Below are 27,862 nucleotides of genomic sequence, written 5' to 3' on the forward strand. Positions count from 1 at the left end.
TATACCTTTAAAAAGGAATTGACCTCAGAACTGCTGACACTCTCCTGCTAATGAATCATTGATGGTGACCCTCCTCTGATGCTTTAGCTTCAAAGTAATTTTACTCAGCCTCCTTTTCTTTAACCTTCTCAACAGTGAGGTCCTCCAGATTACACGATCCCAGATCTCGTAATATGTCCAGCTTGCTTAGCTTGCCGAGCTCCCGGTTTTAATTAAGGACTTTTGTCTGGGGAAGCCAACACCAGCGTTAATGAAAGGGACAGGCAGTAAGGGAACTTGGGAGGGATATAAATAGCAGCTTTTGTAGGGTAGGATTCCCTGTCGGGTTGGAGCCAAGCTCATAGCAGATCACGCCAGCTGATTAGCATAGACATTCTCCCATGGCTGTGGATGCAGATGTGCCTCAGTGATGAAGTAGACAGGATATACTGAGGAACATGCTTATACAGACACATACACAAGGCTCTTATTTACATTTATACATGCACGAACATACATATATATCCACTCTAAAACACTAGACAAACAACAGCTACAGTATTGGCTTGTATTTCCGATTCATACTGTATGAAACTAGCTAAATATAGAATGTGATACTTCATACTGAGATGTTTAAGCACAGTTTCGGTTAGGGTTAGGGTCAGGTTCAGGGTCAGGTTCAGGTTCAGTTATCAAGTCTTTCAGAAAGTGAAGAACAAGGGTGTCCTAAATATTATTCCCCTATACAGTACATCCAAAATGTATATTTTGTCAGAAATGTTGTCAGGTAATTGACTCTCTCTTGACATCTTCCTTTCTACTTTTTATAATTGTTAATATTTTACTGAGTACTTAAGTAGTTGTAGAAGTAGAGGTTGAAGAAGCCACATTTCACAGCCTTCAGTGCCACCTGCTGTGATCCTTTACATGTTGAGAATAAAGCTCTCCAATCTTGTCAAACCAAACTAGACCAAATTTTGACTGGAAAGATAATGCAGGAAAAGTCATTTTGGGTACCGCTGGGAACTCGTCACCTGTAGCTGAGCAGGAAGAAGATGAGCGATGAATTGTCTGAACATCACTGATTCATGTTACACAAGAGGAGTGCTGAGTGAATGATGAAGAGCACCGTAGCGTGTGGATAGCAGAGCGAGCGTTGAGACATATGTTGTGGCTGCTTTCCAAAAAGATTTGTATTCACCTTACAACAGCAAGGTTTTCTGTGTGCAGACGTTATCCATCCTATATAGTATATGTAAGCTGGATGACACTTCTTTTACTGTGTGATTTACTTTGAATGAATGTGTACCTCCTGCCATAATTATTCTATGTGTTGAGGGAAATACAGTTCCTCAAGGTCAGTCCATTCTTCTGCAAAATCAGTCATCACAATAATCCCTTAGCTTATCAACAACAGCCTTTTTGTGTCTCACATTGTACTGGTGTGTGTTTTTGTGTATACTCTTTGTGTCTGCATGGTGAATGAGGGTGTCGTGGGTTTTTAAAAAGAACAATAAGAGCCGTAAATCAGATAAACATGCACATTTGAGACCTGTAGGAACATGTAGTTTTGTTTCCCCATATGACAGCAGTTTTCTGGAAGCGTCTGTCTGTCTTGAATTACACTCATATTATGTTTCACCTTCTATTTCTGCTTGTGTGAAACACCCAACATGCCTCAAAAAAGAAAAAGGAAATGATAAAAGGAGATACATAAGGCTTTTCCCCTGGGCCTATTTTTGAATCATCAGTGAAATGGTTTACATTATGAAGTACAATTTGCATTTCAAAGTATCCTTTTCAACTGCTGATTGTCAGCTTCAAGAAGAAACCTTCTTCCCAATATGAGACCCTGTTTTTTAGCTGATACCAGCATCTAGTGCACATCAAATCAGTCTGTTGGCTGACTGGTCCCAAGGAGACAGAGGTACAAAACTTATGCTTTTGTCTGAGTTCCTGTTACAAAAAATAACAAAATAAATTATTCCACCAGGATCCACAGCAGAAATAAATCGTATGGCTTTCCAAATACACTACAGTAATTAAGCTGAAGAAAGCAAACTGCCAGAACAAGCAAATACTGTACATTAATCATTGATGTTTGTTAAAGATGGAATGATACTGTTTTATAGTCAAAGAAAGCTGACACCACATATTTTTTAATAATTCTTTGCTCTAAAACCTTCATTTTTCAGTGAGTGGGTGTTTTAGATGCTGTGCTTGATTAAACAATATTACCTCCTAGTACAGAATGTTTTATTATAACTGGAACTATGTCTGCTGCTTTTAATCCTCCACTTCAAAAATAGTTTCATGTATGAAGCTGGGACAAACCTTGCTGGTGCTTCAGGGGCTCACAATGTGTGGCAAACTTCAGAGCCTATATTTCAGCGACTGTGGCATGCATCTGGCAACCCAACAGCACATGAGAGCCTTTGGTGCATATCTGTCAAACCTTGCTGTTTGAGACAAAGCTGGCAACCCAGTAACCGTCGAGGGGTAGAGGCGGAGTTGGCAGCCCTCTAACCCAGGAGATTTCTGACACATATCTGACAAACTCGGTAACCCTTGAGATTTCAGACACATATCTGGCAACGCTTCATCCCACCAGGGCTCGCTCCACATGGCGCATCTTGATCTGGCAACACAAACAGCCTCCAAGAACTGCGGGGAGCAGACTGGCGTCGAGGATGGAACTGGCAACACACCATGATTTGCCAGTTTCTGCCCTTACATGTTTGGCCTTTTTGAATATACACACACGCTAGCACAACAAAGTCAAAAAAAGTAGCAATTAATTACATTGTTGTAATTGATCGTACCTATATTCTTGCAGGTGCCCTTTGTTTTAACAATCAGTGTATAATGATCTAGTGAGTTTAATTGAATTCTTATGACTCAGTTTATGTACAGTACAAAGAAAGTGAGATCAGGGCTGACTCAAATAGGCATTGTGCCAGTAGGGAAGACTCGTAGAATCAGGCACGTTGGCATACAACTTGCTGACTTTTGAATTTGCAGTATAATGGCAGACTGTGTATTAGTTCTGTAGCACAAATTTGTTGAATCAAGCCCTATAATTTCATACAGCTTTCAGTGACCCCTTTTTGTACATCCACACTCATGTATTATTGAGATGGCTTACAAGTATTTTTTTCTGTCGTACATTTCCTCAACAGTGCCTCCTGCAGCAGATCCTTTCACCTTGATGTGACCCCGCTATCACATTAAGATGCCACTAGGGAGGCTCCGCATTGGCTTGTGTCCTTTGAGGATGCTGTAGTGCTTCATGTTCTCTGGTTTCGTATCATCACACTTTATGCTGGAGTATCGTGGTGCATATGGGTTGTGCGTCATGTGTACATATATACTCTACTTCATGAGGGGGGATAGAAATGTAGTCATACCTTGGTGGATTTCTCACCTTTATGTGTGACTTTTATCGACATGGTACCGCTTTCACACCCACTTTCGTACTTGATTGGTAGCATGTGTTAGCCCTTCTGAGGACTTAATTCCCATGTCTGACTTTTTCATTCCTTCCAGAGATGTTATGATTTAGAAGGCTAATAATAAACCTTCACAGCATTGCCCATTACACATGTTAGCATATTCGCTGCCTCATAATGTTCAGTGAGTGAATTTGTTGCCCTTGTTTGCCGTTGCCCTCTGAATGTGTGACTCAGGACTGCAGCCCTGAAATGCTCGGTGATGCGAACCGAAACTGAGAGCGATTGTGCTCTGTAGGCATGCGGGACAGGTAAGGGGAGAGAGAGAGGTAGAGAGAGAGAGGCTGCTGTGAGGTAATCCTTCCTTCTGCACCAATACAGCTCTGTCCGAGCTCCGGCCAGAGCTGCAGCAAACAAACAAAGACCCCTGGGTGTTCGTTTTCACTGCAATGACCAGGGCACGTTTGGAGGAATTTTACTGTTTGTTTTTTGTTTGTTAGGTTGCACCTGAAGGCTGAGATGGTGCTTAAGGTATAGCTTCATTTGTTTATTATGTATTACAGTATATGTGTTTTTTAGTATTAGTAAGTTTGTATTATAAAGTAGGCTTATATACATTTTTGTGTTCATGGAGAGTCTCATATAGTGTCCCACAAACAGCTCTTGTCAAAGTCTGTAAAGAGCTAGGTAATTATACAAGAGACACAAAGCATGTATGCATCAACACATTAGGTAGGCTAGCCACTGGTAGCTCACTCAGTAATGATTCTTAGAATAAGAGTATTACAGTGTTACGTATTGACTTTGAATGAGTAAAAAAAAACACAGAATACTGATCTACCCATATGCAATGCAAAAATGTTTTCCATTAAAGCCTCCCAGTCTGGTAAAAGCCCATATTTTCCATTTTCTTTGAACTAGTCAATTGATCTGTCCTGCGACTCTGCAACTTTAAGGCTGCAGCTAGCATTTACTTTTTGTTATGGATTCATTTGTTGATTATTTGATTGATGAATTATTTGGTCCTTAAATTATCATGAAGCTTTGATTTATGATGATCACAATAGACTAGTGCACAAAGTGACACCATCCAATGTCTTGTTTTGTCCGACAAACAGTCCAAAACTAAATAAAATATTAAATTCTCAATAACGTAAGACTAGGACGAGCTGAAAATTCTCAATTTTAAGAAAATGGAGCCACCAAATATTTGGCACTTTTGCTTACGATTGATTGGTCATCCAATCAATCTTCCTTATTGATTAATCAAAGTATTTGTAAAATGATTTAATAGAGTCCGATCAACAACTTGAACCTGCTATGTCAGAGTCAGATGGATTTATGTTGCAGTGAGCTTTGTGTCTATGTCTTTGTGTGATGGATGCTGCTTGTAAAGGGACACTGGGGCCAAAACCTGGCAAACAGGCACAGCAAAACATCTGGCTACTGAGCCCCCAAGGAGTTCAGCAACATTAACCTCCCAAGGACAATGAGTGTGTGTCTGTGCGTGTGTTGCTAAAGTACAGTAGCATGAAGCATTATGGATTATGGATTATTCTTTACTATGAAAGACTACATGACTCTTGTACATTAACCCCTGTCAGGCTACATGCACCATACACGCATGTTGGACTCTGATCTCATGTTTCCATAATGTTAAATAGACACTGACCTATGAACGAGGCTAGGAGTAAGCAAAAGAGCTGACTGTGCCGTGCTGTTATTTGATAGGTTAATTGTGGAAAAGCATAATGTTGAACTAAACCACATGAAGTAACATATATATATCAACCTTATGTTATCATGGGTGCCACATATGTGCTGTATTCAGATAGGCTGGTAGCTTGGATGGACAGTATGTCTATCTCAAATCAACCGATCTATGTAAAAGAGGTGTGCCTTGCTGTAATGCATCAATTGTGAATGAATCTGTAACTAGAGAGAGAGAGAAGATAATGCTTGTGCTTGTGTCTGTGTGTTTGATTCCTGGGAGTTCAGAGCGCCTACAGGCAAAAGATCTATGTGTGTGTGCTTGCTGATAATTTGAGTTTTATACCTGGGAAGTGAGAACAACTGAGGACATTTTGGCTGGTTGTCATTTACTGACACACCTTCAAAGGGCTGTTTGAGGCTTCAGACTTGGGTTAAGGGTGAAGGTAAGAAGTGGGTTAGGGTTAGGGCGAGGCATTTAGTTGTGATGGTTAAGGTTATGGCAAGGGGCTAGGGAATGTATTATGGCAATGAATGTCCTCACTAAGATAGCTATACAAACGTGTGTGTGTGTGTGTGTGTGTGTGTGTACTTCCAGTCATCTCTCTCCATCATGCACAATCAGTCCAGATCAGGCAAAGGAGAGCTGCCTCACCAACAACAACTAATTTCATATACTAAAAAACTATTATCGTCTCTTATCATTGCATCCTGCTGGAACCAATCACAGCCGTTTTATCACTCTTACAAGGAAACTGATCACCCGATTGAATCATTGCAAAAGTTTATGCATGCAGTCATGACTTGCATGTTCATCACCTGCAAGGTGTTTGTGTTGCCTTTCCCAGCCCCGGAGGTCCATATATATTTCCTTATCTCAGTACCTAAAGTTGCCTGCCTGCCTGCCAGCTGACAGCATCATCATCCCATTCTGCCTCAGTCTGTGTTACTGTTTGTGATTTCTGTCTGACTAGACTCTCCCTGCTGCTGCTGCTGCTTCATCGCATTGCAAAAAAAAGGGAGCTGCTCATATACTTGATCTGTCTTGTAAACATGAAGCCACTTTGCTCTGATTTTCGCAGTTGTGTGAACTTTAAATGGACAAAACGATTTTTCATTCATACACAAGACAGAACTGTTTTCATCAGTGTGCACGTTCTGAACGCTGTTTCCTGAATGCAGGCTGACTCTTAGGTGGTCTCTTTCGTGCTCCAGACCTTTTATAAAATGCCAGAGATTCACAGCACCAGGCCTTCAACACTAATTCATTTTGAATAGCGCCAGAGGCCATTTGAATTTCAGTGTTTACCTGCAGACAGAAAGGGGAGAAAATACTCAGCATGTCTTCTCTTGTTATCTTCACCAGCAGTTGAATATGTACATATTTGTCTGTCCAAGTGTGATTAAATATACATCGAGGTATCTTTTTCCATGAAATTCTGGCATTATTGATTTATAAAGAGTAGCCTTATGGCATGAAAACCTTGCTATCCCAAGTAGTATGACCTTTAAAAGCCAATACTGCTGCTACAAGCCAGCATGGGTGATGCAGGAGTATTAGGCAGGGTTTGGCGATGATATGAATGGCTATTTCTGAATCTGTTTTTGAAACCAACCTCACATACTGTGCATCATCGAGAGCCCTCGGGGCACCTCTGATACCATCTTGCTTCACGTCCACCACTGTGATTTTTCTTTCGAGTCCATATAATTCATGTAGGAACCCTGTGATCTGCCACATAGCTAAGTGTCCACAAGACTGCGCAGGAGAGAGGGCTGGAGGAGAGTGATAACGCCGCCTTCACAAAGACAGCTCAGATGACTGGAGAAGACAAGAAAAGAGACAAAGCTTCATATCAGATGGTTTTAATGATGACCTTTAAGGCACCTCAACATACTTCTCCCATTCCCTAGACACACAGTACTGTACCTTTTGAGATTTGTATTTCTGTGACATTTCTATTAGTGTAGCTCAATACAGCATGTAATCAAGTAAATCCTGAGCTCTCTTCTTTTTTTTTTTATTGATACATTTCTAAAGGGTTTATTCAAAGTGGGGGGTAAATTGTTTTATTGTACATTTCTTATAGCCATTACATAAAGAAGAAGGCAACATAACTATATTTAATGATACATTTTCAAACATATCAAAATGGATGAAATAAGCACAAAAAAACAAATATAAAAAATTAAATCCTAACGTTAAAACTCTTTTAGATATGCAGTTATTTCCGATAATGACATGACAGCTCACAATTGTTGGATGTCATTGGGACACAAAACCCTTTACAGCGTGTAAGTTTTCTAGAGGCACAATAGTCAGAAATCACAACAGTCGGGTTAAACGAGCGGGTCAAAAACAAAGTGATATATCTCAAGTCTCAACACGGTCCGAAAGGGCTGAACCTGAGCCGACCAGCAGAAGTAAAATCAATGTTGAAGAAAGATGTTCCAATGAAAAGTGATCACAGAGTGGATCATCCAGAGAAACCAGGATATTTGTTTTGGTAAAGTGATATATCTTTTGAAATGTGTTAAATGTCGTCTTTCAAAGGCAGTGAGCCCCTTGACCATCAGAAATTCACAGATAGAAAAAAAAGTCTTCACATAGTCAAGTAAAAAAATATATAGGTTGTAGTTAGTTAGTTTTTAATTTGAACAGACTGACCCTTTTCTTTGCATCATACAGTAGAGTGAAATAGCAGCAGTCTCTCCCTGTGTGTTGTTCACTCTGCTGCTCTGAAATGCCATCGCCGGGTTCAAAATGCTGAGACAATAGTTATTAATTCATGCCGTTTGATATTTACAAACCATTTAGCTTTAATGCTGTGTCCTGCACTAAGTGGCTCGCTACACCGCACACAATGTTTTACAGTCGACTATAAACTGGAATCAGAGAGGTGATCGCCTTGATGGTTTGAGATCGAGTAGACAATGTTATATTCTCTTTGAAGCCATCAAATAGTAGTTAATATTAATGTGTATTCTTTACTTGTGTACTTAAGAAATAAATACCTCTTGAGACTCATAGAAACATTGGACAAATAATGAGAAAAAAATAGATATTGCACCAGTTTCCCAAAGATCATCTACAATACAAGTGATCACAGATAACCCCAATGGTATTTTTATTACTGGAGCAGTTCAAACTTTTTATATCTCTGTCCAGTACTTTCTTAGATATATTTTTTATCTTGTCTTCCTCCAGCACAGCATACCTTTACTCCCTTGTGCCTTAAGGAGTTTTCAATTTAATCTTGAGGTTTCAGAGTACTTACTTTTCAAGGTCATGTGATAAATGACAGCAAGGTTCAGGCCAGTGGGTTCAGAACTCCCTGAGGATTTGAGATCACTTTTCAATCTCCATTTTTTTGGACAAAACACCCTCGCCACAAAGCAGGAGAGGAGGAGGAGGAAGAGGAGGAAGAGGAGGAAGAGGAGGAAATGTTAAAGGGTAAAGAGAGTACAACCTATTTCATGTCTGCTGAATTCAGCGCCAGTACTAGTAGATTATGGGGGAATTACTCTCAAGATGTAGTTCTATTTGTATGCAGCTGCCTTATACCAGTGCTTTTCAGTCATATTCCTCTTAAATTAATACCTTTTTCTTGATTTCACCTTTTTTTTCATATTTGAGCATCAGACGGTGACCTCCTTTGATGCACAGAGGGTGTTTTGTTTATCATGGCTGTCACTGGATGTTATCTGCATGGACAGGGATTGAATCATCAATGCTCCAAAGCCCACCCTCTCCCCAATGTAATCTTTGTAAATCCCACCACTTGTGTGATGAATTTTCCAAATGTGGCATCTCGCCTACAACCAAGCAGCTCGGTCTCTCAGCTGGTTATCAGGCTAACTAAAATTGCCACACTTATCTGGGAACTGGCCTTTGATTTACAATAGTAAACCGAAGCTCATGTTCTGTGGTTTTTATCTCTGCTCCGTCCATTCATCTACCATTGCTGTGTTTTTTCATGCGTTAGGTGCAGTAGATCATGGCTGTGCCTCTTTGGACTTTTTATCACAAACATTTAATTCCTCTGACCTACACATGCTGTAAAGCCTCTGACCAAATGTGAAGAAACAAGTGCTGAAATTAGTTAGTTATTGAGTGAGTCATTTATTAAGCAAAAACAATCTGATAAGCTGTTTTCCCTCAATATATGGTTTTATATCATTGTAACTGTAGATCATGCCCCAAAATCATCAAATTTAGACTTCAGTCATTAATTAAATGATGAATGATGTTTACAGTGCAAATAGGAACTTCTAATGTCTCACCTATTCAATTTAAGGCATAGATGAAGGCCTAAACTCACACTCATTCACCCTCTTTAAATATATTGAACTTGCTGTGTTAAATAGTACCACTGCTCTTTATTTTATAAAAGTTTCTCATTTTATGGTGTGTAAGACAAAGTGATCCAAATATTTTATTAAAACAATATGAGAAACCCTGACATTACACTGACTTTCCTGTTTCCACCACTCAATGCAAGATGGATGCCTAAGTCTCAAAAACTCAAAACATACTTGTCTGAAATGGAATCACGAAACACATCTGCCATCTGCTTGAAAACATTTGAAGATATGAACAAAAACCTAAATAATCTTAAATGTGTGTGATTGTTTTATATTGTGCTGTATAGTTCATCTCATGTCAAATTATGAATTTCTGAGGATCCTAAAAAGATATGAAGTGTCGTATTTGACATAAGCCAATGAATATAGACTGTGACATCTTACCAAATATAGTCTAAGGTACAAGGGGTTAATTTATAATGAAAATAATCAAACTCTAATCTAAGTCTAGAAGGAACAGTAATACTATTTCTGAGCTGTAGCTAGAGTAAGAGGACATTGGGTCATCAATCATAGAAATCATTAATCCCGCTGTACAAGGTGAATGACAGTCACATCACATCGACCAAGAGCCGGTCGGTCGGCTGCTGTTGTGTCCTTGGAAAAAATAAAAAATAAAATAAAATAAAACAAAAAAACACCAATAAAACAATATGGACTATTTGTCTCCTTTGCTGCATTCTGCTCCGAGTGGGTAATAGATGATGGATGGTCTGACATTTCCGCCCATGCTTGTTTGGGTGTTTCACAGTGATATGCAGCTTCGTTGCTGCCCGGATGCCCAACATTACTGCGGCCAAATGAGAAAAGTGTGACAGAACATTACATGTGGAAAACAGAGGGGAAGGCATTCTCATCGGGTAATAAAATGCCCCCCCCTCCCTGACCTTTTTAATATGGGCACCGTATCACCATGCATTGCAGTGGCATCCATTTATCACTGTACCATACATTGGAACTGAATGTACCAAGTCAAGAGCTCATGTACTGGAGATGTCTTTGGGGTTTCTTCCATAGCCTCACTCTTATTTCCCCAGTGAAAGCTAAATAATCCGTGTAGAGATGAGGTTCGTTGCTTCTTAACCTTGACCTTGCACTCATTCGTGCACACATGAGGCCAGGTAGATCTCTTATGTGTAAGTGGAGCTTGAGTCTCCACAGTGCTGACAGCGCTTTTTGTTCATAGTCCACAGTGAATCAGACTATAGCAGTTCTTCCTTTTGGTTCTGTGCCTTAGAAACAAGGAGATGGAGATTTACTATCTAAAATGATTACAGTATGTATTATGGAGTCTCTACCAAGCATACTATTTGAATCATTATTCATTTCAGACAGTGCAGGGATGTTCACTGCTTCCCCAGGTATTTCCTCACCTCTTGGACTGACTACTTAATTTACTCTTAAATAAAAAATAAAAAACATACATAGAACATGGTGATGAGCTGCTGTGGATGCAGAAAAATGTGGTTGAGGAAACTTTTCTCAAAAAGTAGAATTGGCAATATGAGATTCTTCATTCAGTGTTGACCATGGTATTTATGATGTTCAAGGCCAGAAGTGTAGTTAGAGGAAATATGCTGTTGCTTTCTTGCTGAGTATAATAAAAGGGTGGATATCACTCTGTCTATTAATTATGAAGATACCTGCAGCAGCCAATGAGTTTATCTTAGGATGTATTGTAACTCTTTAGTTTAAGATGTACTGTAACATTATGATTAGTGAACTGTCAGGCAGCTAGTTGGCGCAATGTGTTCGCTTCAGACTTGGTCTTTCCCCTTGATTCCAGTCTAGCGCTAAACTAAGCTAACAGGCTGCTGGTGCTGGCTTCATATGTGTGTTGTGGTATCCATCCTCTTGTATAACTCACTGTGATACCCATGATCCTCAGCCACTGTTGCTATGGAGGTAGTTAGTCAGAGGGGGTAAGTCAGAGCTGGAGCAAATTGCAGAACACATTGTGTTATAATTAGGAACAAAAGACTGCACTACAGAATTTATCTGATATCGACCCAGAATCTAAAAGTGAAATGATTTAATATTGAATATCATTGTTGTGTATCAAGTTTCTACAAAACATAATCTTGATATTTGGCTTGTTGTTCGTATCACCTGCATCAGTGGTTGTAATGATTCTTTCAAATGCAATTGCTCACCATTTGTACTGATGATTAAAGAGCTTTATGCACACTTTTACGTCTAGTACAGATATTTTTCTATCCTCATATGTCTCCTGTGAAGAGACATGTTTCAGTCAATCCTGCATTGGGTTCATTCTCCTGCATTTTGGAGGTTAGAGGTTGTTGCCTGCGGCTGATGTTTCCGGCTGTGGTTGATGCTGTGAGGCCGTTAAGGTGTGGCAGGTCCTCATACGGGAGTTCAAAGGGATCAAAATTAGTTATTAGGTGCTCAAAGGGCAGTAAATTGCTAGGCTGTAATTTCCACTCTCAGATTTATGTCTTGGCCTGAAGGGGCCTTTACAACATAGAGACGACCCCTTTTACCTCGCCGGCTAAAGGTTATTGTAAATCACACCCCTCCTACCCTCATCGCCATCACACTCTTTCTCACATACACACTATCTATTCACTCCTAACGTTTCATTTTCTTTCTTTTTTTTTCATCCACTGTACTGTACATGTCTCTTGTGCTATCCCTGAAATAATCCTCTTCTATCTACAAGTACCTGTTTTTCATCCTGCTATTGTTTGCCTCTGGTCCCATTAAAGGCATCAGTGCAATGAGCGGTCCAACACAGTCCTAATATCACAACAGTGTCACGCAATGTCCGTTTCAGGAAGAATACAACCACTCATTGTCCTTTTTTTTTTTTCAAGAATTGAGCATTTGTTTGTTTATTCCACTTACCCCTTTTGTCTATTTAAGCTCATTTGTCAGACTGTTTGATTGTCTAATTCCAAAAATAATCTCAGGCAATCAAGCTGAATAAAATCAATGCGTTATTCAACCGTGAGAATTTAGTGGTTTCACGTTGTTCATGGCTGGCTCACTCTGAGTTAATGGTTAATTGTGAATGATTAATTTCTGCAAGGTTCATTATACATAAACGATCCACCTCCAGGAAATGCCATTAGATTCTGTGTGGATATCTCTTTTTTCTTTTTTTCCCTTTTTTTTAGAGGGCATGTACAAGGATATTTAAAATTAGACAGGTATATTGCTTTATCAGGTTGCATGTGTTTCTTATGTTGGGAAAGCAATAAAAATCCAATCTAGATTGATGCTTTTACAATTGTCCTCTACAGCTCCTCTGTGTGTACATTGAATTATTCCAAAGAGCAGCTCTTTGAAGTTGTGATGGTTTTACAACCTGCCACTTTCCCTTCAGAGAATAAAAGGATGAGTGGCCCTCAATATGCATGCCTTTGAGGTTCTCACATAGGTTCTGCAGGTATTATGGGACCGTCTGACAGCCACGGTTCGACTGTCAGCTGAGGCAGGGCGTGTCCTTGCTGTTATTTTGACACAGATCAAAGGCAACCGCACAGTTCCTGGAGAGTCCTCATCGCTTGCTGCTGTTGTAACATTTGTCACCTACCATCAACTCGCCGGTATGTCGCCACGACGAAGAGGAGATGCTCGCTCAGCACGGATAACCTTCTTGAATATTTAAAGCTGAGGAAACGAGCCTGCTGGCCGAGGTGAAACTCATGTGCGGAGGCTGATCCTGAAGGTCTCCGTGGCTCCTTGTTGTCGGAACAAGAGTCTCAGTGACCGATACGTCTTCATCAGCAAGATGTAGGCCAAGAATCCAGCTGGCACTGGTCCTGAGTGGACTGCTCTTGGTAGCTGTTGTGTGGCTTTGATATGATGAGGTCCCTTCTTTTTGTATAGTCCACATCTTAAGATAGTTTGTTACACAGAAATATCAGTATATTCATTTCAGTGTCCTGTTTCTTTATTTTAATTTATTGTGATCTATTAGCTGTATACTACTATATTATATTCCATACTTTAATCAAATGAGTGGTCTAAATGTTGTTTTAGAGGTTGTTCTATGCAAATTGATTAAAAAATCTTTGCAAATGATGGCACATTTACATTTATGGGGGATATTTATTAAAGGAAATACTCACATTGACCCAGCCTTCAAATACTCAGAGGAATTAAAACATTCCTCCAATCCCTGCTACCTGCAGTAGAGCATGGTACATAGAACAAAAAGTACAGGAATAAATAGAGGAATCTAAAAATGGAAGAAAAAAGGATACAAAAAAAACAAAACAATAAAAAAAAAAGTCTTTCACAGCTGCTAGTCATCTTCCCTGATTTACTGTAGTCTAACTCTGATTTCAACAGAATATACAGCGTAATTGCGAGGCTGTATGTTCTCATTTATCTCATTTGAATGTGTAAATGTGATTACAACCACATTAGTCCGCTTTAGTGCAGCGTCGACATTTAGTTAACTGTGAGAAAAGCAGCATTGATAGCAGTAGGGATCATCTCATCATTTATTTACAAGCTCCCTCTGTCCATGTCCTCTCTTTGGTCTCACATTGTAAATATAACGCTGTTTATCAAATATTTAAGCCCTACAGTGGAGCTTTTCTGGAACTCAGATGTAATAATTGAGAGAGCACAAATATCACAATCACAATTCTGTTTGTGGCTCGTTGCTTATCTTCTGGTAATTTCCGGGAATGTTTTTTTTCAGTGGAGCAAATTAGAGTCACGATGCATTCACAAGCAGCTCTTTTTACTGTTTGAAAGCATCTTGCCATGAATGTTATGTCATAATTTCTGTAATTTATTCTTGGGAAGAGTGTTTAGAGGTTATACAGTAAAGTCTGATTTATTTGTTTTCAGTTTTGTTTTGCCCTATTTCAGATTTGCCTAATTTCAGAAATGTGAGGCTGCTGTTGGTTTCACATTGCATTTCTTATCTCAGCTGGGCTGCAGGAGATGAAGGTAGCACCATCATCACATGCATGGCAGGCTTTTTTTTTTTTTTAGCTCCTGTCTGTGTTTCATCTAGTGAATCAGCATGCCGTCACTCACACTAACATTTCTCAGTCTCTCCTGAGAGTGATGTGCAATTTCTGGCTTTTGTTTTTAGCCTGGAAGCATGACTCTCCTGCAGAAGCATAAAAAAAAAAGAAATAAATAAAAAAAGACAAGAGCTGCTGTTGTAATTTTTGGCCGACAGTCGGCCCACTCAGGGAGGAGGCCTTGTCCACCATTTCATTTAGAGTTCACCTTCCAGACAGACTCTCACACACACACAGACACACACACACACACACACATAGACATATTGCAGTGCTAGGCAGTTTGCCCAGGTAATGAGAAGTGGAAAAGAGGAGGTCGGGGGATAGTTGTCCAGCAGGTCATGGGTAAAATAGTGCTAGAGAGAGGCTTGCAGCAAAACCTCAGTTCATCCAAGTGGGATTGTATACTTCCCAGCTGTTTGAATGGACTATAAAGTACAGCAGTAACACTTCATCAAACTGGTCACTGATGAAACGACCTTGTATAACATTTTCGATGAAAACACAGGCAGAGCGTTAGAGAGCTTGTGCATGATATTCAGCCAACTATCCAGGTGCTCGTTTCATCCTTATTTAACAGTCAAAACTTCCTAATTATTATAAACCACAGATCTGCTATTGTTAGGAAGCTCTGCTGCTGCTCACAGCTGGGCAGCAGTTGGCAGCATCCAGGAATGTCAGCATTACTGTCATTTTGTCGCCTGAGGGAGATTTTGAAATGTCCCCAGGTTCCTAACAGTGCACTGCATGTCTGACTCTGTGAGTGTGTACATAGTATATCACTCTCTACCTCTGCTTGGCTTGCAGAGGTGACTGTCCACTTGTCCACCTGATGTGCTGAAGATACTCTGTCACGCAAACCCAGCATGTGCACCCTCACCTTTTTTATTTATGTGCTAGTACTTTTCTCTCTGTCTCTCTGCTCACTGAATCATATTTCCACCACAGCGCATTTGGCCATTCGCTTCTCTCTCTCTTTCCGGCCCTACCATCCCATTTTAAGATTATTTATGAGAGCTGTGCCTCGGAGGCAGTGTTTCCTGGGAATAAAAAAATCACCAGGTTGTGTTTTCCTTGAGCGATAGAGCAAAATAAATATCATTGAATGGAAATAAAAACCTCCATTTTCTGCATTTTCAATGCTGTGAATAATTCAGTATGGTCAGAATAGAAGCAACTCTGGTTGAGTATGAGGTTCGTGTTACACCTTGTATGATTTTTGTTGTTTTGATACTGGTGGTTTGATACAGTTACTTGTAGATATAATATGTCAAAGTAATAAACATACAAACAAGCACAGTGGGATAGGTTGTTGTAATGTTTCCATTCATATAAAGTTCTAAAGGACTCTTGCTTTTTATAAAAATGAATCTGGGGGTGGAAAACCAGCAACCTCTCATCTAAAACAACACAATTTGTTGTCTTTATATTACAATAATGTGTATGGATTTTCTTTAAAGGAGATGAAACATACATGAGAAAAACAAACAGAGTGGCTGGTAGGCAGACCTTTTATTTTTCACTTTAGAGAGGAGCCAGACAGGCTGTTTCCCCCTGCTTTCAGTCTTTATACAAGGCTACACTAATCTCCAGATAAAAAGCTAAATATCAAACTATTGCATGAAATAGAAATACTTTTCTGTACATTTCCCTTCTTTTTTGATTTAATCAGACAGTCTTTTGTATTATTTTTTTACATACAAGCTGCTGTTAGCACTAGCATGATTTGGTTACTTCAGTAAGCTTTATTATGTCTTGTTTGGTACTTGTCTGAGTGTGCCCTCTGATACTCGCCCATGTGTGCATGTTTTGGTTTGTACTACTTTTTGGATTGAGACATGACTAGATGACAGACCATAGAGAAGTTCATGTAAGTGTGTGCTAGCTTTATTGTTACAAAATTAACTAAAACCACAAATACTGATATCAGTTTAATTCCGATGCAGAAGTCAGTTTTTCTGTGTGATGGAAATATAATTCCACTAAAAGCAAAAGTTTAGTGGATGTCGTGGAAGCAACCAAACAATGCGAAATGTTGTTTCAGTGGAGCCCATAATCTATCAAGGTCCTGACAGTGTGGCCTTTAGGAAGAGACAGTCTTAAAAACATCTCTTCGCCTCTGAGGTCACAGCCTTTTCTTCAGATTTGTCATATGAGAAATGATCGCTGTGACACAACTGGTTTAAAGAGGAAGCTTCAGAGAGAGAGTAGCCTATACTGCTGTCACATCCTGAAGAAGTTGAAGTTTGTTAGCACTGTTGGGGCCCATGCAGGGGATTGTTGGGTCTCACTAGCATTTAAGCAAACGGTGCAATTTGCAGAAAGGCTTTTTTTTCTTAAGAGGAGGTGATTAGCTGCATTCCTCTGGGAGAGAGATTTTTGAGCTCTGAACTTTTTTTTTTGTGCCTGACCTAAGGCACGCATCAAGTTTGTAAAAATGCAGTGAGGCAAAGAAGTATTGTATTCTTTAATGACAGAGGGGCTTCATTTACATAATATTCCCATGATAATTTAGGATAGAATAGAAGTGTAATGATCACTGTGGGGATTTTGGATGATATTAAGCAGCAAAATAATACTAGGTTTCAGGAAATGTAATTTTAATGTTGGCATAGTAACCTCATTACAATATAAATACAGCAATATCCACGTAATCTTGCATTGGTAATCATTTAAATGTAATCTAATGTAAAACAAATGCTAATAAAATAGCTTGTACAGTCTTACATATGTAAGCTTTTCTTTGTCTTTATTCAGTTGTGTCGGCCAAGATGACTTGGTTACCACGCCAACACTTTTTTCCACTATCTTTTGTTGCCATGGTACCAGATGGGTCCTCAACAGTTGACCTGGCCCTCCTTTGTAGTTAATCCAGGTGCTAACTCTACAGGCACATCTGTCCTGACAGTTTAACCTTTGGTTTCTTGACTTCTGTGGACCAATTACTATCTGGTTTGTATTGGTGTTATCTGCCAGAGATGTCGGGACCAAACACCAATGTTTGGTTTTGTCTGTGTGGTCAGCTTTACCCAGTTAATTAATATATTTACCACATCTCTCCCCCAGTATTTTTCATCAGTGTTTGCCATCAAATTGATCCAGACTTTATACTACTGTACCTTAGATAGAAAATTAGTAGAAATATTGTCAGGTTGCCTTACAGAACTGAACAAAATCACAAGGACAAACCACAGTTGATTAACACTTCAGATTACATTGTGACAGTGTGTGAAAAAGTTGGATATTATGTTGTGATAATGGAGCACATTGAAAGGCCCTTGTCGGCTAAATACAGCCCTAAAAACTGCAGTATAGTTAAATCAACATCTGTGCAATCTTCACTTTTTGCAGGGCTGTGTGGATTGATTTGTGTATCTAATAAAGCACAAGCACTACAAAGTGTTAATTAGTTATGAGATCATTCAGTTATGATCATGCAAACACAGATGTGAAGAGTTAGTTATGATGCAGGCAACATAACTGGCAGGAAACATTAAGAGCTATTATGGCTGCTCTGGGTTTCCATATTTTTAGAACCTTTATTCACACCCTTCTCCCACTCAGTGATCCACTTGGGAATGAATTGGACTGAAAGATGTTGCACGATCCCAAACCTCTCTTATCTTGAACATTGAGTATAGATGAGGCTGTCCCACTATTACTTACAGGAGTTCAGGTCCGGCACAGATCTGACAAGATTGACTAAAGCCTGCAACTTCACACTATTCATCCCCTATTGTAATAAACTAGTGAAGCCATCTTACTTCACATAGCTGCCCTGCTTGTGGTAAATAACTTCAAATGTAGTCTTTGATCCTAGAAGTAAATCCACTTGATTTTTTTTTCTTCACTCATCATAACACAGTGTGAGTTAGCAGTATGGTGTCATTGTGCAGAGGATTTGTTGCTCTATAAGGTCTATATGGATTTGTTTCGCAACTGTAGCTACGAGACACAATATTGTCAGACTCCCTGGAGTTTGTCTGTAACACTGTGTTATTGTCCATGTCTCCTGAAGGACAGATGGTGTACAGATTCTGAATTATAATGTCAGACGGCCAGATGACTAGCTGTCTATAGCGCTGACAGCTTTTGTGAGGATTCACTATTTTTATCATTTTTAATTGTTTCATGTGAAGCAGACAGTTTCAGGTTAATTTGACAATAGTTATATTAATAAAGCAACACTTATATGGCTGTTAGAAATTATTTTGTTATTGAACAGTCTTTTTTTTTAATTTGGTGATTAATTGCTTTTGATGGTCAGAAAAATAGTGGAAGTTTTCCCAGAGTCAAAAGTGAATCCTTTTAATTGCTTGTTTGGTCTAAATCAAACCAACAAATATTCAATATATTATAAAATCATATCAGAGAAAAGCAATAAATACTGACATTAACAAGCTGAAGCCAGCAGATCTTTGGCTTTTTTGTTCTCCTGATAAATTACTTACATTAAATGAATCTACTTCTTGCTCCAGTTCTAAATAATAACAGTAATCAGGTATTAAAATTTCATCATGGTCTCTCATGTTTTATCCCTCAAGCATTCTTCTGCATTGACAAAAATCAATATACACTGCAACCCATAGCTGCTGAGATTAAGGCTATTGTATGTATCAATTCCTGGAATACTCTGCATCCTGCAAATAAATACACACATTTCCCTTCTGTTGACTTTGTAATCCAACACAGTGGTTATTGCGTCACATCAACTCATTCGACATTCAAATGTAACACAACCCCTCCTGTCTCCCAGAAGTCACATCGGAGACAGTCTTGTCTTTGTACCTTCCTGACGTGACCCACTCCAGAGACATGTCTGTTCAGACTTTGGTTAAATTTAGACTGAGGTGACAGGGACAAAAGGTTTGAAGTCTGACAGGCAAGCCTCTCCCCCTCTGATGGGTGTTTATTGGAAACATTACATTACAGCATTAAACAGAGAATACCAGAGTGAAACAAGAAGAGCACTGGAAGACTGTTCTTTTTATGGTTTGGGAGAGAACAGCAGGGTGATCGGGCTGTAATTGTTGTATAAATGTAGTTCAGGCGTACTTAAATTCTTTTGTTAGTATCCATCTGCAGAAAAATAGATTGAGACAGAGAGCATAGCTGTTGGTTTGGCAGAGGAGACAAGCTGATTGACATATTAACCAGAAGTTTGCATTCCTTTGTTTGTAGGTATTTTACTCGTTGAGACCGTCCTCCCTTCATATCAGAGACAACAGTTTTAGTATATGCACTGTATGACCTCTAAGCTACATTATACTAATGCTACTATTATACTAGTAATCATGCTAAATAGAGCTGAGCTGCTCTGGAAACAGAAACATTTTAATGATTTTAGGTCCTCTTTTCTTCCTCCTCTTTCTTTCTTTTCTACTCCTCCTACTCATTCTCCTTTATTCCTCTTCATTCCCTTCCCCTCCTCCTAAAGTATGTCTAAAAACTGCAATCTGCCATTGTGATGCAGCTCCCTACCTGCCTCTCTCCATCACAGACGGGCAGCCACACAGTCTGTCCTCTCAGCTGTTGTTCATAGTGTCATGCTCGGTTTATAGTAGGACTCCACAGCTAGTAAAAAAGCACAGTCCTCTCATCCCTCCCATGTGCTGTCACTCAGTAGGTGTAAACCCACTACGCCTGGCACTGTGCCCACACCACTGTATAGAGCCAATCCTCTTTTATCCACAGATTAACATTAGTGGATCCAATCCCCCACAACCCCCACCCCACCCCCCTATTGTCCCATGGATTGAACCATTTTACCCAGATGTAGTAGCAAGCTTGAACTATTCTCAGTACAGTATCGAATTAGCTGTAGTTTAAAGTCTTTTTTTTATTTTTAAATGTTTGCCAGAAGGGAAAACTACACCAATGTCTGTCACTAAGAGAGTGCAATATTTTCTGGAATCAGTTTTGACCTGAACTTGTCTCAGAGGTTAATAATTCTCTCTTTGATATATTTTCATTGTTCATTTCCTACAGTCAGCTACCCTCTAACTACTCTTGCTTCATTATATCTTATTGCATCACTGCGCCTTACAACATGGATGGCTGTTGCAGAGTATTGTGTGATGCTGACCAAGCCGTTCTCCTTTTCTTATTGTCCTTGCTCAGGAGTTTGCTGCGCTGACCAAGGAGCTCAACGCCTGCAGGGAGCAGCTGCTGGAGAAGGAGGAGGAGATCTCTGAGCTCAAAGCTGAAAGGAACAACACCAGGGTGAGGGAAGAATCCACACACACACATGCACACACACACCCACGCCTTGAAGCATCTACTTAACGGTTTATACTGTCTTGTCACCATCTGATTGATTAGAATCTGCATCTACTCAATTAAAGGAGCCCTTGCCTTGTCACTGATTCAACTGAGAGGTATCTAAGTAATTCAGTTCCCCCTTAGCAAAAAGAGCCAAACATAACTATAGCTTTGACATTTCTAATCAAACATATTCAGATTTTTTTTTATTTCTCTAAAGATTCAAAACTTGTCAGCTGCAAAAAAATCAAAGCTTACTACTGCACCTTGGGATAGACAGTGTCCCGAGAAAGCTTAAGCTATCTGGTGGGTATGTTTTTTTTAGGGCTCTGGAAGCACTGGAGCAACCATGCGCACTCTCTGTTTCCAATGCCCAGACATACCTCATTAGCTCGCCACATTTTGCCTGAGCACTTTTCCACTTACTTTACTTGGATGACTGCTCAACAGTAAAACTAAGTCCAAATGGCACTGATGCCCCGCAGTGTCCAGTTCAAAGTATTTGAAAAAAAATAAAAATAAACAGCCAAAAACATTAGCGGATCAGCTCAATTTTGCAGAGCTGAAGTCCTGTATCTTCAATAAAAAAACATTTCCTTTTTAAAGCACTAGGCATGTTCTGCTGTTGACAGATAAGACTCTGTTTTCCATCCCAGTGCTGATTAAGTGTGGATTTACAGTCTTACACTATCTTTCTCTGGGTGGAGGCAGAAGACTGAAGCACAACAACGACTGAGAAAGAAGAAAAAAAAGAAAAAAAGAGGGAGGTGAGGTGCAAGAAGCAGGGACAGCCAAAAGTCATTTTCGCTCTTTCACTTTATTATCACCTCAAATCCTCCAATGGGCAATTACCAGCCAAAGTTTAATTAAGCTTGGTTCAGTCGCTGGTAGGCTTTTACAGGGCATAATTAAATCTTCAAAGACATGTGCAGGCAGCTAGTGGACTGAGGAGCTGACAACAGATGTGATGACAGCAGCAGGCATCCAAACCAAATGACATGCATGTAAATTCATAGACTCAGTAGTGATGCAGAGACGAGACAAGACAGAAAAAGGGGAATGCAACAGATAGGAGATGAAAAATATGCACTGAACAGGAGGAGACTGTGGCCGTTGCCTGCTGTTATTCTGGAGGCATTACCTAACGCAGAAGTCAGAGTAAACATGCACTTCCTGTTTGATTCAATAGTGGGCATTTTGTTGAGTGTGCAGGAGTATAGTCTGCAGACATGATGGCTACTGATGGAGTTTTTTCAGAGACAGACAACAGACAAGATGACACTCAGTCTATTTTAACTACTGTGGAGGTCTGCTGTACAAGGGTCTTTTTCAACTCATCACCCGCTCCTGCAGAGATTGTGATCACTCTTGCCAGCTAAAATGTTTTCTATTGAAAATGTGTCCGTCCCATCCTACAGAGAACAGTGGATTTTGCTTGAGGCAGTAGTAACACAGAAAGGGGATAGAAATATCATTGATTGTGTCTCTGTTTCTTTTAAAGTTAGAGTCATAAAAACCAGACGCAACAGGCTTTATATAATTGATCAGATTTAAGGTAGGGATGGCAATTTTGCTACTTTGGAACCTTATCTGGATGCATAACATTTTCTAGAAGATGATGAATTTACAGAACGTGCCTGGTTAAGCTCAGTAAAAGCTTTTCTGAAATTTTATCCAATGATGATGATACTGACCACTTGCTCCAACCAGCATTCAAGTAAATATATCCTACACGCCCAACTTGTGCCCCCTTTAGAGCCCTCCACTTTCACATTAGACTACTTAGCATCTTTGTCAGACCTCAGAGACCTTGGTTGTACTGTATAATACAATGCTTGTCTTCAATTTGATGCTTGTTAGATCTCATCGTTGAAGATGCTGCTGATGTTAATACAGATGAGCTCAGCAAATCCTGTAATAATGATGTAACCATGGAAAAATTCACTGTTAATATTAACTGAGCTTTGCAAGGCTGTTACTACTTTACTGCATGTATTAACCTTGTACCTACAGGGTGTTTTAACAGTGTTTCAAATCATGTTCTGAAGACTATGAATACATCTCTTCAAAACAGCTGTTGTAAAACCGTTACTAAAGAAACCCAACTGAGATGGTAATGCACTGACCATTTATAGGCTGATATTCAATCCCCCACTCATTAATAGGATACTTGAAAAGATGGTTTCAGTGCAAATAAACAATATACTGGGGGAATTTCAGTCAGTCTTTAGAACAAACCACAGCACTAAAACTGCTCTTACCTAAACAATCAGCGACTTCAGACTAAACTCTGATGAAAATAAGGGTTCAATTCTTCAAAAATGATATGAGCGTCAGTCTTTGAGATCACATATCTGAGGGAGCTGCCTTGGTTCATTATTATTTTCACTATACAGTACATATTGCCATTTCGTGACTCAGAAATAAAGCTGAAATATGACCATTTATATAAATCAAAAAGATGTTGAAAAACCAATTCATGGCTTTATTTCAAGTTGGCTCCATTACTGTAACTGGCCTCAAGAAAAAAAACACTGAGAGACTTGAGCTCATTCACAACTCTGCATCTTGGCTATTAACCAGAACCAAGAAGAGAGAACACAAGTTCAGTTTTAGCTTTTAGAATAATTTAGAATTGATTTTAAAATCCTCCTCCTTATACAAACTCTAAACGGGTTAGAAATGCAGTCATTATTGATGAGAGAAAACATCTAAGCTAGTTACACACTGCTAAGTAGTGCTTTTTCTATCTTTTTCTACCACTGGCAAACCAACATCAAGAGGATGTGTTCAATAGTAGAGTCTACTGACAGCAACAACTATTTTAATAATAGATTAATCATTTCTAAAGAAAAAAAAACAATTCCAGCTTCTGCACAAGACTTTTTTCTGGTTTCTTTTGTTTCTTTTTCTTTAGAATAACTAAATAATATCATGCTTAGTGTGTAGTTCGTAGTAAGAATCTTTGTAGAGCTTTAATATGTTAAATCCAGCTGTTGGGCAGGCTCAGAAGGGGGATGTTTAGACTAGTGAAACAAGGGTATGCCAGAGATGAAGCCAGACAAGTTTGCAGGGATCAATTTTATCTACAGTAGACTCAATAGTCTCCAAATCAGATCATTATTTTTGGGTTATAATATTATATCCTTGGACAATTCCTAGGAGGGATGAAGTGTTGAGATCAGCATGACCATGAAACAACCACGGTGTCTCTATGGTTACATTCAGAAACAAAGATAAATGAAAGCAGAGGAACTTTTACACTGATATAGCAGCTGAAACTGGCCGAGAAGCAGGAATGACTAATGTTTTATCTCTGCACAGATATTTCTTCCTTCCAGTCACATTTGGGTTGTTTTCTCCCAATTGTGGATGTGGTATAAACCACATTTCTAGAAGTCAACCTCACTGCTCTGCTTCTCTTATCTGTCGTTGTGAAGCTTTCTCCTGGCGGTTGACTTAGCATGCTACCTAGCAACCTAGCATCAATCTAATTAGTCTCCTTTTGAGTAGATTTTAATTATTCTTTTTACATTATCTATAACTTTAAACTGATAAAGTATTACTTATGCAGCACATTTCCCTAAAACATAAATGTAATTACTATAAATGACTATTCCATATCCGATCAAGTACATATAACTTGAGTTGCAAACCCCTTTCTCACGTTATCTCTGCACCTGACTGAGCCTGCTGTACAGATAAAAAACTTGATGATGATGTTGGTAATAACAGTGATCTCTCCTATGTGTCTCTTTAGCTACTGCTGGAACATCTGGAGTGCCTGGTGTCCAGACATGAACGGTCACTTCGTATGACAGTGGTCAAACGACAGGCTCAGTCTCCCTCGGGAGTCTCCAGCGAAGTTGAGGTCCTCAAAGCACTCAAGTCCTTGTTTGAACACCACAAAGCCCTAGATGAGAAGGTAAGCCTGCCTCTATTAGCTTAAAATTATTTTCCGGTGTCCAAATTAGCATTGAAACATGTTTTTCTTGCTGTAATCATCCACACTGTTCATACTGGCCATTAAAATATCTCTTCTAAATGTACCTGTAGCAAAATCTACAGTGATCCTTCTGTGCAAAAATTAAATGTGAAACTTCAGCCACCCAAATTAGTGGATATCTTTCAAAGTAAATGTCTTTTTAGTGCCAAATGTCCTCGTTATGATCCTACAGTACCACTGCAGCGCAACAGGGAAACACTGTCCAGGGAAACGTAAAGATGACGTTTCTACTAGTAAAGCTGTATAATATAATCATATAATCTGCAGATAAACTCTTAAATACATTTTTACAGTAAACAAGGATTGTAGTTTGTGTCCCTCATCACTTACAATGCAAGTACATTAGGAAGTGATGTTTTAATAGCCAGTATGAACAGGACAAATTAATACAGTGAGCAAAACCTGTTTCAATGGTCATGTGGGCACTTGTCCATTGTTATAAGACAGACACAGTTGTGAACAAGTTTCTGATGTGAAATACACACAGTGAAATATTTCTTACCTCTTGCAAAGCATGCGGTCTATCTAGATCACTGTTCTTATGCTGTACAGGTAACCTATCAAACTACTTGATTGAGTGTTCAGTTCAATTTATTACCAGAAGGGGCATCATATAATTATTGAGACAGAGACACATTATATATCAGGGTTAGGGTTAGTTCAGTAACAGTTTAAATAATGTACATTATATATAAGTATATTATTATATTGATGGCTTGAACAGCTAACACCAGTTGATGCAAACAATGCTGCTGCAGTTCAATCTGTATTACTGTTTTAACCTATGAATGTACCAACTAGTGTTTCTCCTGCCTCCTCACAGCCTGCTGATTTATGACCTTAGCCCCCTGTATGTTATCACCACCGCCCCTTTCATCCATTTATCCTCTAAAAGCTATCATTTTTAAAGCATTTACAAGAGCATACTGTTCAATGGAATAAAAGCTGTCTTGGGCAGCTGGGGGGCCCCACCCTTTCTCGGACCCTGGCTTCTTAATCCAGGATCAACCTCCTCTGAAATGTGACATCCTGTTGCTCCACAACAGTGGTGCTGCATGGTCATCATGCGGCACAAGTAATTGCTCAATCACAGTCACGACAAACCTAGAAGAGGACATTCTGAGTTTCTCTAAGGTCACAGAGAAAGAGAAAAGCGTAGGAAGGGAATCTCCTCCATGCAACAACCAGTGCTTTAAAAGAAATAAAAGCATCATAATGCCACTTTGAAAGTATTGTTGAGAGACTAAGGGAGGAAAAGAGGACAGCTCTTTCTGCTGCAGCAAGAGAGCATATTTTTGCTATGTTAACCCCTGATAGCCTGGACTTGAATTTATAAGTAAGTAAGGAAAAAGAGTATGCATACTTTTTTACAATGCCCTTTGAATCAAACCTTCACATGTTAATAAGGTGGTTCATCAGAGAGCAGGTCCACAGATGTTAAGGCAGGTCGTGATATGTGTTTGGTTATTTTGGTTTTCAGGTAAGAGAGAGACTACGGGTGTCACTGGAAAGGGTGTCTGCCTTGGAGGAGGAGCTGACAGCAGCCAATCAGGAGGTAAGCGATGACAGTCACTATAACTTAATGTATTTCATTCTCCTTTATGTCATGATTTGTTTCATATTCTCAAGGTGTTTTTTGTTGGGGTTTTTTAAATAAAACTTTTTAGATTATCATAATGAAATTGGATCATAAAAGCAAAACAAAATTGCAGATATATATATATAATATTATATATAATCAAAAGTAATGACGGTGGTGGTGGAGCCATAAGCTGAGTGGAATAATCGAGGAGTGGAGAGAGGCTTGATGAACCTGAGGCACAGGAGAGCAGATGTATAGCTGGGTATATATACACAGCAGGTCTTGATTATTGGATATGAAGCAGCTGAGCTGGATTGGAGGCCATGCCCTGATAGACCACACACATACACACACACACACACACACACACACACACACACACACACACACACACACACACACACACACACACACACACTGCACAGAAAAGACAAACACAGGAACACAAGGGGAGAGGAGAACACAGGGTTCAAGATTAGAGGGAGGGGCACAGCCACAGCCATGACAAATTCATACACTGAGGCACTTTTAAAGAGCTTCACATAAGACATTAATTTAAATGAAGTAAACACAGAAGAGAAGCTACAGTATAATTTGGACACACACTGTTTTAAGAAACAAGAAAACATGTAAAAGAAAATGTCAGAAATATATGTGTTGCTAAATACTTATATGCACATTTAAGCAGTATATGTATCACAGTGGACTGCCACTTGTTTCGAGGAACATGTTACGAATTCATAAAATCCCCATGATTATATGATACAGTACCAGTCAAAGTATGGACATGCCTTCCCAATTTTGTGATTGATGTAAATCTAATACATTCTGGGATGTGTCCTGAATTTTGTATCAACTCATATACAACCAGAACACCTGTCTCACAATGTAACCCTGTCCACATGAGTGGCTGAAGCATAGCACTGACAGAAGTTTGGACCATTCATGCTATGGTGGCCTAACTCCTTCTCAACCTTCTGGCTCAGGCCGACAGCAGTACCAGAGCAGCTGGTCTTGTTCCAGCTGAGAAAAAACCCTCAGGCTGGTACTTCACAGCCTGTCAGACATGCCAGTCTGACACTCAGGCCTAGAATAAAAGTTGGTAAGGAAAGGAGGGCAGGGGGAGTAAAAGCAGAGGGGAAAAAAGACTGGGAGGTGTGCAGAGTAGACAGCCAGGGAGCGAGATCAGACTGGAGAAAAGATAGGAGGGAATGTAAAAAGAGCAAAGAGAGGAAGAAGACAGAAATAGAGATGGCAGGTGGGAAGCAAAGGCAGGTTGTGTGTGATGGTGTGTGTGTTAATGAGAGTGCAAAGGTGCAGTTGGTCAAAGAGCATCTGACAAGGTGTGGAGACAAGACGATGAAGAGCGAGTGAGGCTTAACAGACAAACTGTAATGATGTGTTTGGATGGTAAGTACAAGCTCGAGCAGCTTGTGGTCTGAATCCAAGAATAGGTGAGGTAGGATCCGGGTAAAGAGAATAAAAAAGGAAGGGTGAACAG

At 39.5% G+C, this 27,862-nt stretch overlaps 1 protein-coding gene across 3 annotated transcripts in view; it reads left to right on the top strand.

Annotated features, from left to right (window-relative positions):
* ppfia2 (PTPRF interacting protein alpha 2) overlaps window positions 1-27,862 on the top strand; it is a 140,842-nt gene that overhangs the window by 77,261 nt on the left and 35,719 nt on the right. For 2 of the 3 annotated variants that reach the window (XM_053343940.1, XM_053343941.1), the window contains 3 exons: window positions 20,633-20,734; window positions 24,534-24,698; window positions 26,260-26,334. In XM_053343940.1, coding sequence (XP_053199915.1) covers window positions 20,633-20,734; window positions 24,534-24,698; window positions 26,260-26,334 — 342 coding nt within the window. The remainder of the gene's footprint in view (window positions 1-20,632; window positions 20,735-24,533; window positions 24,699-26,259; window positions 26,335-27,862) is intronic. The other variant, XM_053343942.1, reaches the window with a different exon arrangement.

This window comes from Scomber japonicus, chromosome 23, assembly GCF_027409825.1.
Source record: "Scomber japonicus isolate fScoJap1 chromosome 23, fScoJap1.pri, whole genome shotgun sequence".
Lineage (NCBI taxonomy): Eukaryota > Metazoa > Chordata > Actinopteri > Scombriformes > Scombridae > Scomber > Scomber japonicus.